The 15512-nt window shown below is 47.1% G+C and overlaps 1 protein-coding gene across 2 annotated transcripts in view; it reads right to left on the minus strand.

The window, feature by feature from the left end:
• LOC137327814 (inactive serine protease PAMR1-like) overlaps nt 1–15512 on the minus strand; it is a 228670-nt gene that overhangs the window by 116284 nt on the left and 96874 nt on the right. For both annotated transcript variants that reach the window (XM_067993634.1, XM_067993635.1), the window contains exons 6-7: nt 14204–14311; nt 7643–7813 (exon numbers count right to left, since the gene is read on the minus strand). In XM_067993634.1, the coding sequence (XP_067849735.1) occupies nt 7643–7813; nt 14204–14311 (279 nt within the window). The remainder of the gene's footprint in view (nt 1–7642; nt 7814–14203; nt 14312–15512) is intronic.

The following is a 15512-nucleotide window of genomic DNA, read 5'->3' on the forward strand; positions in this document are numbered from 1 at the left end:
CCCCTCCAAGTCACACACATCCCGACTTGGAAATATATCGCCGTTCCTTCATCGTCGCTGGGTCAAAATCCTGGAACTCCCTACCTAACAGCACTGTGGGAGAACCTTCACCACACGGACTGCAGCGGTTCAAGAAGGCGGCTCACCACCATCTTCTCCAGGGCAATTAGGGATGGGCAATAAATGCCGGTCTCGCCAGCGACGCCCACATCCCATGAACGAATTTTTTAAAATGTTGACACTGGAGCCAAGGGATTGATTAATGTTGACACTGAAACCAAGGGAGTGATTAATGTTGACAGTGGAGCCAAGGGAGTGATTAATGTTGACACTGGAGAGAAGGGAGTGATTAATGTTGACACTGGAACCAAGGGAGTGATTAATGTTGACACCGGAGAGAAGGGAGTGATTAATGTTGACAGTGGAGAGAAGGGAGTGATTAATCTTGACACTAGAACCAAGGGAGTGATTAATGTTGACAGTGGAGAGAAGGGAGTGATTAATGTTGACACTGGAACCAAGGGAGTGATTAATGTTGACAGTGGAGCCAAGGGAGTGATTAATGTTGATACTGGAACCAAGGGAGTGATTAATGTTGACACTGGAGGGAAGGGAGTGATTAATATTGACAGTGGAACCAAGGGAGTGATTAATGTTGACACTGGAGAGAAGGGAGTGATTAATGTTGACAGTGGAACCAAGGGAGTGATTAATGTTGACAGTGGAGCCAAGAGAGTGATTAATGTTGACAGTGGAGCCAAGGGAGTGATTAATGTTGACACTGGAGAGAAGGGAGTGATTAATGTTGACACTGGAACCAAGGGAGTGATTAATGTTGACAGTGGAACCAAGGGAGTGATTAATGTTGACACTGGAACCAAGGGAGTGATTAATGTTGACACAGGAGTCAAGGGAGTGATTCATGTTGACACCGGAGCCAAGGGAGTGATTAAAGTTTACAGTGGAGCCAATGGAGTGGTTATTTCTGGTATGTACTGGTCATTAAGAACATCCCCACCAGTCGGTACCACCTAGAAGGACAAGAGCAGCAGGTACATGGGAACAACACCACCTGCAGGTTCCCCTCCAAGTCACACACCATCCCGACTTGGAAATATATCGCCGTTCCTTCATCGTCGCTGAGTCAAAATCCTGGAACTCCCTTCCTAACAGCACTGTGAGAGAACCTTCACCACACGGACTGCAGCGATTCAAGAAGGCGGCTCACCACCACCTTCTCAAGGGCAATTAGGGATGGGCAATAAATGCCGGCCTCGCCAGCGACGCCTACATCTCATGAACGAATATAAAAAAAAAAGAAACTTTACCGCTGGGAGTCTGGAATGGGGAACTGTTCATTTCCTTGGATGAAGGGACCGAATGTATGGTTTGCTGATGACACAAAGGTAGGTAGGAAAGTAAGTTGTGAAGAGGACATAAGGAGTCTGCAAAGGGTTATAGAAAGGTTAAGTGAGTGGGCAAAAATTTGGCAGATGGGGTATAATGTGAGAAAATGCGAACTTGTCCACTTTGGCAGGAGGAATAGAAAAGCAGTATGTTATTTAAATGGAGAGAGATTGCAGAACTCTGAGTACAGAGGATCTGGGTGTCCTAGTACACGAATCTCAAAAAGTTAGTATACAGGTACAGCAAGTGATTAGGAAGGCAAATGGAATGTTGTCATTTATTGCAAGGGGAATGGAATATAAAAGTAGAGATGTTTTGCTACAGGTGTCCAGGGCACTGGTGAGACCACATCTAGAATAATGTGTGCAGTTTTGGTCTCCTCATTTAAGAAAGGGCATAATTGCTTTGGAGGCGGTTCAGAGAAGGTTCACTCGACTGATTCCTGGGATGAGGGGGTTATCTTATGAGGAAAGGTTGGACAAGTTGGGCCTGTAGAAGAATGAGAGGTGATCTTATTGAAACATATAAGATCCTGAGGGGATAGAAGGGGTAGCTGCTGAGAGGATGTTTCCCCCTGTGGGAGAGACTGGAACTCGGGGCCATAATTTAAAAATAAGGGGTCTCCCATTTAAGATGGAGATGAGGAGAATTTTTTTCTCTCAGAGGGTCATAAGTCTGTGGAACTCCCTTCCCCAGAGAGCGGTGGAGGCAGGGTCATTGAATATTTTTAAGGCTGAGTTAGATTGATTCCTGATTAACAAGGGAGTCAAAAGTTATAGTAGGTAGATGGGAAAGTAAAGTTGAGATCACAATCAGATCAGCCATGATCTTACTAAATACTCGAGGGGCCAAATGGCCTACTCCTGCTCTTAATTCATACGTTCGTATGTCCACAATGCTACCATCTTTTACCTTAATGAATACACAAGTATTTTTAAAAAGTACAAGCAGTTATGTGCTGTGGGCTCACAACCAGTTGGAACTTGGCTGACACTGGCTTCATTAATTTCTCCAAGGACCCTTACAACCAGCAGAGAGGAGACAATCCCCAATTCCCCACACCCCATCAGCCTGACCTGGACTGGCGTGCATGCCCCAGAGCTAAAGTGACATCAGCACGCTGAAGGGTTCTCAAAATTCCCACATTTTTCATATCATCAACGAGGATATGACTTTTGGACTTTTATGGAAGAGGACCCAACTGCTGGGTTAAATGTGGAACCCTGCAGACAGGAGGTTAGGCCCATGAGGGCCTGGGACTTGACATGCCCGGGCTTGTTGGGTGCAGTGTGGATTGTTGCCTGAAACCAGACAATGAGAGGAGACAGAATACGCATTCTTCCCTTTAAAACAATCAACCCAGAGAAAGACTTCAATATACATGAAACTGAAGCCCATAAAAACCTTGCACAAATAATCACTACTAGCTACTAAGGCAGGAAGGCAACAATGGAGCAATTATGCAAGCCCATCAAGACTTCACATATACAATGGCTTTCAGTTCAAGACTAGTTACGGGGGCAGGAAGGCAACGATAAACATATGCAAGCCCATTAAAAACGAGACAACCGCCCCAAAACCATTTAAGGCGAAAAACTATAATCACCTGAAGAAGCCCTAGACAAAGAACTAACCTTGATTTGGCGCTCAGATAAGAAATTCGAAAAACAGTATAACTGGGCCACCAGTTACGAAGGGAGCAGGTTTTAAGCAGAGTTTAAGTATGGAGAGGTAGCTGAGCTAAGCGGAGGAAGGAGATCCGGAGGTTCACAGGCCCGCAGGCAACATCCTGGCGAGGGGCACGGTGTGGCAGGCTCAACCGAAGACAACTAGGCCGCAACCACAGCCCTCCACGAAGATCGACCACCCACAACCACGCCTTACCGCATCAGCGAACTCCACCCAACTGAAGAACCTTCGCAGATTCCACAGCCCAGGACCACGTGGGGACAGCAGGCCCCAAAGGACACAAAGAGCGTACCTCAAAACTGCAACTGGCTTACCTGACTGGATTTCGAACTGTCAAGGAACCCTTGTTGGTGAGCATGATTCCTGACCTCTCCTAGCTCAATTTAGTTAGGTTTTGGGGGAGGGACAAGGGTAAGGGGATTAGTAGCGTGATTTTCCCTCGTTATGCGGTGTGTTCCCCATTCTTAACTAAGTGTACTTTTGTATGTCTGTATAATCTCAGTGTAATCCTAATGTTATAAGTTCATTTGTGACTTCAATAAACCCAGTTTTTCTTGCACCAAAACCAGTTGTCTGCTGCACTTTTGCCACAACCCCCAAATAAGTCCAAGGTCTAGAACCAAGTGAGTGGGAGCGATTCGAACCGCTCAGAAGTCAGAGGTGAAGCTGACACACACCACCACCTCCTACTACACTACCATGGCATCCTTCGATTCAGGCTGCCTGTGTACCAGTGCTGGAGAAACACATGAGTCAGCTGTGCAGACATCCGTTATCCAGAGTTTCTCACTTTGTTACCCCTATGGGGGGCGACAGGGAGAGGAGTGGACACAGGTAGCACTTGTGGGTGAGGAAAATAGGAGGTAATTGTAGATGAAAACTCATCTAAGAGGACAGAGGAAGCTACGGGAGATTTTCTCTTTAAGGAGGCAAAATCCTGAATGCATTCCTTATACTAGCTTTTATTTTATTTTAACGGACAGAACAAATCCCACTGCCACCCGCCACCCGCGATGGGTGGTCTCCGCTTCCCAATACAGAGGGCTAGAAATTGGGCCGTGTAGCGCCCATTTTTCAGGCACTACGTGGCTTCCTAAGGTCCCAAAATGGCATCCGGAATTCACACGTCACGCTAGCCGGACGCCATTTTGGGAAGGGTGCTTGTGCACATGCAGATAATGAATGCCATATAAAATTGATCTGCTGGCGATATGTTCCACACCTCGCAGTTCATATTCACAGAGGCACTGTACGAACTATGTAACAGGTTCATCACGTTCCCTCTTGACAGAGAGAAGCAGAATGAGTGAACACGAGCGTTTGCTCGCACTGCAGGCTTCCCCATGGTGCAGGGTGCCATTGACTGCAATCATATTGCCATGTGTGCTCCACATCTTAAAGCAGCCATCTTTGTGAACAGAAAGGGATTCCACTCCTTCAATGTGCAGCTGGTGTTCGACCACACGCAGCACATCATGCAGGTCAATGCACGTTATCCTGGCATCATGTAAAGTAAGGAGGATATGCGTTAGATGAGTGTGCAATGCTGATTTAAAGGGATAGAAACCATTTTGGCACACAACGCTCCAGCCAAAGAACTTTCTTAACCATGAGCAGCTGAACATGTCTTAGAGTGCCTGGAGGACCCCCCACCAGCACTATTTAAAGGATCATGCAGGTGTTGCAGGTTAGTGGCTGGTTTATTGCTTCTGGCTGCTGGTACAATTGTACGTGTTTGTTGAAGCTTCCTATACTTGGATAGAGTTGCTATAGTATATAAAGAGTGGTTTGACAGGTCCTGCATTACTGTTAGTGATATTTACAACATTGAGCGAAACAAGATTCCTGGCAACCATGAGTGGCCTGCTAGGGCTCCCGCTGGGCATAGAACATGACTGGGAGCATGCAGAGAGGACACGCAGACTGGGTCACACTGCGAGGAGAGGGAGGAGGAGGAGGCGGCGCAGGGCACTGATCAGGAGGACACATCCCATGAGGGCATTCAGGGAACAATACTCTTATCTCAACATGAGCGAAGATCAGTTCATCTGACGGCTGAGGTTCACCAAAGAGGTTGTGATGGAGACGTGTCAACTGCTGCAGCCACTGCTCGCACTCAGAGCATGGCAAGGCCTGTGGCTGTCAAGGTGACCGTGGCGCTGAACCTTTACGGCTCTGGATCCTTTCAGGCTGCTGCTGGTGAGATGTGCACTACTGCATAAGGGAGGTCACTGAGACACTGTACGAGCTCAGATTCATAACATTCCCTCTCGACAGCACGAGGGTTTGCTTGCATTGCAGGCTTCCCCATGGTGCAGGGTGCCATTGACTGCACGCATATTGCCATGTGTGCTCCACATCTCAACTCAGCCATATTCATGAACAGAAAGGGATTCCACTCCCTCAACGTGCAGCTGGCGTGTGACCACATGCAGCGCATCATGCAAGTCAATGCCCGCTACCCTGGCAGCAGTCACGATGCCTTCAATATGCGACAGTCCAACGTCCCAACTATCTTTGCACTGGCTAGGCAAGTCAAAGGCTGGCCACTGGGTGACAAGGGCTATCCTCTCATGAGATGGCTCATGACTCCGGTCAGGCATGCATACACACGTGCAGAGCAGGCATACAATGAGCCATGCGGTCACACGAAACGTCGTCGAGCGCACCATAGGCCTCCTAAAGCAACGCTTCCGCTGCCTGGACCGTTCTGGTGGAGCTCTGCAGCACTCCGCTGAGTGGGTGTCAAGATTCAATGTGGTATGCTGCATGCTGCATTACCTCGCCCTTATGAGGAAACAGTCATTGCCACTGCCTATCTGGCAAGACCCTGAGCCAGAGGCAGAGGAAGAGGAGGACGAGGAGGAAGAGGCTGAGGAGGAGGGGCAGGAGACGGAAGAGGAAGCGGAGGAAGACACAAGGAGGCAACAAGGTGCACAGGCCCTGTCTGCCAGGGCTCTGCATACTCACCTTACTCATGAGCGATATCAATAACCTCAACGACACCTCCCAAGTCACCAACAGTCCTACACTCCCCACCTGTCCTCTCCCACATGACCATCAAATCGCCCTCCATATGATTACGCACTGCTTCCTCCTGCAGCTCGTCGCATAAATAAAAACCACCACGAATTGCGACTTCAAATCCAAATTTATAACGTAACACGTTTACTCAGCAAACAATACACTATTCAGCCTTGTGCCTGTCGTTCGTGTGCCCTTGCCTTTCCTAGTGCTGCTACAAGGTGCATCCCCAGTGGCTAGAGTATGAGTGGTGGAAGGCTGCTGACCTTCAATTGAGGAGAGTGCAGATGTCCTTGGAGGACGACCTCGAGCAGCTCTGGGCTGGGAGGGCCTGGCTTCAGACTGCACCATCTCAGCATGGGCTACAGCAGTCTGAGCTGGCTGGCTGACTGATAACGGCAAGGGCACTGGCGGAGCGGCAGGGGTGGGAGAAGGAATACTGTCGACCGCGGAGAGGGCAGCAGGTTCGACTGCCATGGCGCCACTGCCACTCTCACGGGGCGGCGCCTCAGCACTCCCAGTGATCAGCTGGAGAACAGATTGCTGGAGTGCTGTGACGCCCTGGGAGCCCCGTTCCACAGCGGTACCCAAGGCCATGATAGCAGCAGTCTGAGCTGCCATAGCATTAGTCTGAGCTTCAACTGAAGCTTGCAGACCTTTGATGACATCCGTTTGTGCTGCAATGGAAGCCACGACATCGGTCATCAGATGCTGCATCATGGTGGGCTCCACAGATGTGCTGATGTGCCTCTCATGGTCTAACAGCTGCCAGTGTGTGTGACCTGTGAGTGTTGGGTGTGTGGATTGCAAGTGTGCTACTATGTGAGGGTGAGATGCTGCATCCAAAGTGCAGCATTGTGTACTGGTGGGCAACGTTTCTTGGTTGGTGGGTGGGGGGGGTGGGGGGGGGGGGGGGGGGTGGTGTCACGCCTGCAGCAGTGGTGCGGTTGGTAGGATGTGGTACTCGACACTTGGAGTCACTCATCTTGACCACTTGTGTCAAATCACTGAGCTTTTTCCAGCACTGTATCCACATGCATGGTGCTATACTCCTGTCGTTCACTTCAACGGCCACTTCCTCCCACTGCTTCCGCAGCTGGTGTCTTGAGGGTCTCCTGCCAACCTGCGGGTACAGGATAGCTCTCCGTTCCTGCACTCCCTCCACTAAGGCCTCCGGTGTGCTGTCTGAGAACTTCAGGGCGTGCTCTCTTGCCACTCTTGCCTGTCATGCTGCACTGCTGCCATTGACAGTGCACCCCCCCCCACCTCCACTTTAAGAGGTGCAGGCTGCCTTTACCTAGTGCTGGCTACGCCCCATATTGGGCCTCCTGCTGGTGCATGCAGCCACTCCACGGCGTGAGTAGCGCTGGCTGCACGTGGAAATCATGGAAATGGAATCAGCACAAATGTCGCACACTGCCTGCATCAGCAACACCGGTCGTGGGTTAACCACGCACAATGACCCCCGTGCCCGTTATCGGGCCTTATCCAATTTAACCCCCAGAGTTTTAAAGAGCCTTACCACAGTGCGGTGTACTCTTGCTCCAGTTCCCGTCTAGTTGACAAGTGATAACGTTACTTCCAACCAACTGGAAATCCATGTCACAACTGAAGTAGATGTGGGAGCCGAACCGGAAATCTTCCCCTTCCACTGTACCATTAATGGGGGCCACGGGATTCCTACATATCACCACTGACAGGTCACATAGTTGATAAACTCACTTTATTACAGACATTTAAACAAATCCTGCAGTCACGCAAATTCAAGAACATTTAATAGTTTACTGGATACTGAAAGTCAAGGCCATTTTTTTCCTTTGCTTCAGCCTCACTAGGAGAATGAAGACCTTAGTCTCCTGGAGCCCTCACTAGGAGAATGAAGACCTTAGTCTCCTGGAGCCCTCACTAGGAGAATGAAGACCTCAGACTTCTGGAGCCTCACTAGGAGAATGAAGACCTCAGACTCCTGGAGCCCTCACTAGGAGAATGAAGACCTCAGACTCCTGGAGCCCTCACTAGGAGAATGAAGACCTCAGACTTCTGAAGCCCTCACTAGGAGAATGAAGACCTCAGACTCCTGGAGCCCTCACTAGGAGAATGAAGACCTCAGACTCCTGGAGCCCTCACTAGGAGAATGAAGACCTCAGACTCCTGGAGCCCTCACTAGGAGAATGGCAGGTCCCAGACTCCTAGAGCTCTCACTAGGGGTCTCAGACTCCTGGACCCCTTACCACTCAGTAAATCATCCCGGGAGATTGTTGAGAAACAATCCCGAGAGTTGGAAATCTCCCAGAGCCGCTGATAAGAGGTGGTGAATTTCCTCGGGACTTCTCCCCTCACAAATGCGGCTGCCGCCAAACTTCCGTACACGTTGCGGCAGCGGAGCCGGGGGAAGCCTCGAGAAAATTCTCGGTAAGAAGCTTCTCAATTCTGCTGCAGACAACTGGAAACCTATCAATTCCAATACAGATTACTGGCTGCAGAATTCTGCCTGAATCACTCCGGGACCACACATATCGTACCAATAGGAAGTCCCCTTGGTAAGGGTGCAAGCATAATGCTAAAAAGAGTAACAGCAACAGAGTCAGAGAGTGCTTCTGTGCAGGATGCGTAACAAAATCATAAACCTGATTACAAAGAATGAGTTTACCTTTACTTTACACATTGTGCAGAGGGATTTAACCCTCGTTATAATCGATACTATCAGTTTGTCATCCCTTTCTGGCCTTTGAAGCCTCTTGTAGGGTCAGCCAGCAGAAAGCGAGCTTCTTATGTTATCTTGTACAGTGAACGTGCGGGATTATTCAAGTCCACTCTTAGAAAGCCAAGAGTCCGCTTAAGTGACAGACTCTGGCTGATTAAGTCAGGCACGCTCTATCTAGTCCAAAACTGGACAGGGGTGGGTATTTACATCATAGGTTTGCTTGTCATCTGTGAGCATATATGTGTGCAGCGTTTTTTTTAATTGCAGCAGTCGATAACCAGGGTTTTTCTGTCTGGATTTTAATAATGAGATTTATTGAGTGACCACTCATCAAAATGGAGCCATCCGGTTCACAGGGGAATGGGTCACTACTGATGAAATAGAGCTATCCGGTTCACAGGGGAATGGGTCACTACTGATGAAATGGAACGATCCGGTTCACAGGGGAATGGGTCACTACTGATGAAATGGAGCCATCCGGTTCACAGGGGAATGGGTCACTACTGATGAAATGGAACGATCCGGTTCACAGGGGAATGGGTCACTACTGATGAAATGGAACGATCCGGTTCACAGGGGAATGGGTCACTACTGATGAAATGGAGCCATCCGGTTCACAGGGGAATGGGTCACTACTGATGAAATGGAACGATCCGGTTCACAGGGGAATGGGTCACTACTGATGAAATAGAGCTATCCGGTTCACAGGGGAATGGGTCACTACTGATGAAATGGAACGATCCGGTTCACAGGGGAATGGGTCACTACTGATGAAATGGAGCCATCCGGTTCACAGGGGAATGGATCACTACTGATGAAATGGAACGATCCGGTTCACAGGGGAATGGGTCACTACTGATGAAATAGAGCCATCCGGTTCACAGGGGAATGGGTCACTACTGATGAAATGGAACGATCCGGTTCACAGGGGAATGGGTCACTACTGATGAAATGGAACGATCCGGTTCACAGGGGAATGGGTCACTACTGATGAAATGGAACGATCCGGTTCACAGGGGAATGGGTCACTACTGATGAAATGGAGCCATCCGGTTCACAGGGGAATGGGTCACTACTGATGAAATGGAACGATCCGGTTCACAGGGGAATGGGTCACTACTGATGAAATGGAGCCATCCGGTTCACAGGGGAATGGGTCACTACTGATGAAATGGAACGATCCGGTTCACAGGGGAATGGGTCACTACTGATGAAATGGAACGATCCGGTTCACAGGGGAATGGGTCACTACTGATGAAATGGAACTCTCCGGTTCACAGGGGAATGGATCACTACTGATGAAATGGAACTATTCGGTTCACAGGGGAATGGGTCACTACTGATGAAATGGAGCCATCCGGTTCACAGGGGAATGGGTCACTACTGATGAAATGGAACGATCCGGTTCACAGGGGAATGGGTCACTACTGATGAAATGGAGCCATCCGGTTCACAGGGGAATGGGTCACTACTGATGAAATGGAACTCTCCGGTTCACAGGGGAATGGATCACTACTGATGAAATGGAACTCTCCGGTTCACAGGGGAATGGATCACTACTGATGAAATGGAACGATCCGGTTCACAGGGGAATGGGTCACTACTGATGAAATGGAACGATCCGGTTCACAGGGGAATGGGTCACTACTGATGAAATGGAACGATCCGGTTCACAGGGGAATGAGTGACCACTGATGAAATGGAACTCTCCGGTTCACAGGGGAATGAGTGACCACTGTCAAAATGGTTCACAGTGGGGTGCGTGGCCACCCTACACATGAGGGTAAAATTTCCATTGAGGCTGCCCAATCTCCCACTGTAACTTCGGTGGAAACCCAAGAGAAACAATGTAGACAGCAGGAGATTGGAAAAACCTCGCTCCCGGAAATTGTACCCCATGGTGTCATCGGATATCAGTCGACCTCCACACAAATCAGTGACTGCAAAAAGAAAACAAATCAATAGACTGATATTTAATGGAGCTATGAGCCATAATGGGGGAAGATTCACTCTGTGTGCTCTGTGTAGAAGAACTGTTTAACTGTATAAACACATATAATTATATAACACTATATAACTGTATAAATATATTCTTTATAATAGGGTCTTTTCTAACCTTATCCTAGAGTTTTTTCACAGCTCTCATATCTTAGATCACTCTCATGGGGAAGTCCCAACTCCCCATATCTTCGACAATGTCCACACTCGCCTTGAGATCTAGGTAAGTTTTCAGTAACTTGCTCACGAAATGAACAACAAAGTCTTGAATGCAGTACACAAGTGATAACCTCGTTTAACATTTAAAATATGGAAAGGATTTATTATACAAACAATGAACAAGCGAAAAATCTAGCAGTGATAGGAAACAATTATACATTTACAGTAGAACATCTTTATCTAACTCCTCAAGTAGATAAAATAACAAAATTAGAACTGTTGAGAACTTAAATTAGCCTTTAGGGGTAACTTTTAAAGATATACAGTATTTTTCCTGTCTTTCAGGACTATCAACCTGTCAATTCTTCTCTAACTGTCTCCCCGTTGCTTTTCTGAGATTTCTAAACTGTTCCTACTCATGAGATTTGCCAACCACCAACTAGTCTTTTTGAATAGTAGTGCCCCTTTTTATATCCAGAACAGAGTTGCCGGGACAAATTCAAAAAGAAACTGTCTGTCAAATTCAAACAGAACCAATCACAAAGCCTGGATATATTTGAAGATGGTACATCAAACTATCTCTCAAGGCTACCATCTGGGAGACAATGAAAACAAACTTCACAGCATTGTATCAGGATCAGTTTGATGTAGGATTCCGACTTTACCTGTCTATTAAACCCCCTAAGCATAATGATTGAGTTTTAAAGAGACAGCGACCAGATCAAAATGAAGACAAAAACATCATTATCGCCTCACAGAATTACAGTTTGGTTGCACACAGCACACAGTGGAAATATCCCCCCGGTATCACTAAATATTTGGTCACTTCCTTACCCCTTTCCCCCCTCCCAAACAAAATGATTTTATCAATGTCTCCCCGATATTGCCACTGAGTCCATTTTGGAATGAAGTCTCCAAATGATTGGGTTTAGGCCGCTCCTTCCTTTATTCAGCATATCTCCACCGCAACGCGCATTTTTAATTAAAAATTCTGACTCAGAAAGTTGCTAAAACGCAGATGTAGCTACTGGAAAATGTTTAGAGTGACATTTAAGAAAGGTGTGAGAAAGAAACCAGGACAATATAGACCTGTTAGTCTAACATCTGTTGTGGGGAAGTTATTGGAATCTATAATTAAGAACAGGGTAACTGAGAACTTAGAGAAATTTAAGCTGATTAGACAGAGCCAACATGGATTTGTGAAGGGTAGGTTATGTCTAACAAACCTAATTGAATTTTTTGAGGAAGTAACTAAAGTAATAGACAGGGGAATGTCTATGGGTGCAGTTTATATGGACTTCCAGAAGGCATTTGATAAGGTCCCACATAAGAGAGTGTTAGCTAAAATTAAAGCTCATGGAATTGAAGGCAAATTATTAACCTGGTTAGGGTTTAGGAGATTGGTTAGGCGGTGGGAGACAGAGAGTAGGGATAGTGGGTATGTACTCGAATTCGAAGGAAGTGACTAGTGGTGTCCCACATGAATATGTGCTGGGGCCTCAACTATTCACTATATTTATTAATGACTTAGATAACACAATAGAGAGCCATATATCCAAGTTTGCCTATGACACAAAGATTAGTGGCATAGTAAGTAGTGTAGATGGGAGCATAAAATTACTAAGAGACATTGATAGATTAAGAGAGTGGGCAAAACTGTGGCAGATGGATTTCAACGCAGGTAAGTGTGAGGTCATCCATTTTGGACCAAAAAAGAATAGATCCAAGTATTTTTTAAATAGTGAAAAGCTAGGTACAGTGAAGGTCCAAAGAGATTTAGCGGTTCATGTACACAGATCACTAAAATGTAGTAGTCAGTAACAAAAAATAATCAAAAAATCTAATGGAATGTTAGCCTTTATAACTGGAGGGCAAGAATAAAAAGCGGAGGAAGTTTTGCTCCAGCTATACAAAGTCATGGTTAGACCATATCTGGAGCACCATGTACAGTTCTGGCCATTGCACCTTAGAAAGGATATATTGGCCTCAGAAGGAGTGCAGAGCAGATTCACCAGAATGTAACAGAGCTCCAAGGGTTAGATTATGAGGAGAGATTACATAAACTTGGCTTATATTCCCCGAAATAAAGAAGGTTAAGGGGTGATTTGATTGAGGTTTTTAGGATTTTGAAAGGAATTGATCTGGTAGATGGAGAGAATTTTTTTCCACTGGTAGGGGAGTCTAGGACAACGGGCCTTAACCTTAAAATCAGAGCCAGGCCATTCAGGAGAGAAGTTAGGAAACACTTCTTCACGCAAAGGGTGGTAGAAGTGTGGAATTTTCTTCCACAAAAAGCAGTAGATGCTAGCTCGATTAATAATTTTAACTCTGAAATTGATAGATTTTTGCTAGCCAAGGGTATTAAGGGATATGGAGCCAAGAGGGGTAGGTGGAGTTAGGATACAGATCAGCCATGATCTCATTGAATGGCGGAACAGGCTCGAGGGGCTGAAAGACCTACTCCTATTCCTATGATCCTATTTCAGCAGTACATTGGCTAGACAAAAAAAAACTAAAGCATTCAAAAAATAAGAATTATTAATACTATACAAACTTTTATATCATAATTCAAAAAACTCTCTGTTTGATATAAAAATGGACTCAACTCGTGCTTTATACTTCTCATTCATACTGCCAATGGGAGCCAGCCAGTTTACCAAGTATTTTCCACATTAAATGGATAGAGCTGGGTCACCTTCATTGTTTCCAATCCTCGGCCGCTATGAAACTCTCGCAAGCTTGAGGATCACCATCCTCCCATAGCTTTAGCCCTCCTTCCCCCCGCCACCCCCCACCTGCAACTCCAGGGTCTCAGTTGAGAAGTGAGCAAATAAAACTGCACACCAGCGTGTGGCTGGGGGAAAGATCGACTGTCGGACAGCCCCGGGGGCTGAATTTTTTTTTAATTTTATTTTTTTTTATTCGTTCACGGGATGTGGGCGTCGCTGGCAAGGCCGGCATTTATTGCCCATCCCTAATCAGGATCAAAGAGCAGGTACCATACTAGTTCCAATGTCTCCTAGAATGAATTCCGGACATTGGGAAGAGATACCAGGTTGCGCAACCAACCCAACCTAAGGATGAAAATTTCATTCGAAATGAGCTTCTTTAATGTCCCACCTACTCTCAATATTTCCACAAATTCAGCATCTCCTCAAGATTCAACCTGCAGTGAAGTTATGAACCTGCACGCTAAACATTTGGACCAACATTAACACTCACTGTTTTCACACCGTTTGCCTGTATAGCCAGCCAGACAGGCACACTCATAGTTAACTGGTCCGAGCTGGAGACACATTCCATCATGTAAGCAAGGGGACGAGGAGCACACTGAAAAAACGAGAGAGAGAGACAGGCACAGGTTTCAGTTTCCATTACATTCAGGTCTGTGGCTTGGCCACTCTAGTACTCTAGTTAGGGGACATGTTATACTGCAAATGGGATTCACAGGCTGAATTCCTGACTGTGCACGGCTTCCTATTTAACCCTGAACTCAGCTGAGCTTTCGACCGCATATGCTGTCCATCACTAAGACTGCCAACTTCCACCTCCGTAATATCGTCCATCTCTGCCCTTGCCTCATTCCATCCGCCGCTGAAACCCTCATCTATGCTTTAGTTACCTCCAGACTCGACTATTCCAATGCTCTCTGGCTGGCCTCCCATCTTCCACCCTCCAAAAACTTGAGCTCATCCAAAACTCTGCTGCCCATATCCTAACTCACACCAAGTCCGTGCTCATGACCTACACTGGCTCCCCATTCATCAATGCCTCAAATTTAAAATTCTCATCCTTGTGTTCAAATCCCTCCATGGCCTTGCCACTCCCCATCACTGCAACCCTACAACCCTCCGACAACTCTGCGTTCCTCCAATTCTGGCCTCTTGTGCATCCCTCACTTCCTTCACCCCACCATTGGCGGCCGTGTCCTCAGTTGTCTAGGCCCTAATCTCTGGAATTATCTCCCTAAACCTCTACGCCTCTCTTTCCTCCATTAAGATGCTCCTTAAAACCTACATTTTTGGTCACCTGTCCTAATATCTCCTTATGTGGCTTGGTGTCAATTATTTTTTATCTGATCATGCTCCTGTGAAGCACCTTGGGATGTTTTACAATTTTAAAGGCGCTAAATAAATGCAAGTTGTTGTTGTCCATAAACAGGAGGTAATTAATAACGTCTGCATCCACCCATGGCCAGGATCTCCAGGCACAGAACTAGCTTCTGTGTTGGCCACAGGGGGACCACGGTACTTACATTAAATAAAGCAACCAAAATGAGACAGATGCAGGGATCGGAGATCGGGACAGGAGCCCGGGTCCTGATTTGATGATAGGGTAAATCCGGCACTCCCAGTGGAAAGCAGTGCTCGAAGGGACTACAGGACAGAGACAGAGCTGTATCACCCATTCTCTGATCCACGCTCTCAAGAGCAGCTCCCCGCCGAGGGGGGGGGGGGCTTGAGATCAGTCAGCCCAGGCTGAAAGTTTTAAACTTTGGAGTCGGCACGGTGTTGGTGAAGCTGGGGGGGGG

Source organism: Heptranchias perlo, chromosome 12 (genome assembly GCF_035084215.1).
Source record: "Heptranchias perlo isolate sHepPer1 chromosome 12, sHepPer1.hap1, whole genome shotgun sequence".
In the NCBI taxonomy this organism is placed as follows: domain Eukaryota; kingdom Metazoa; phylum Chordata; class Chondrichthyes; order Hexanchiformes; family Hexanchidae; genus Heptranchias; species Heptranchias perlo.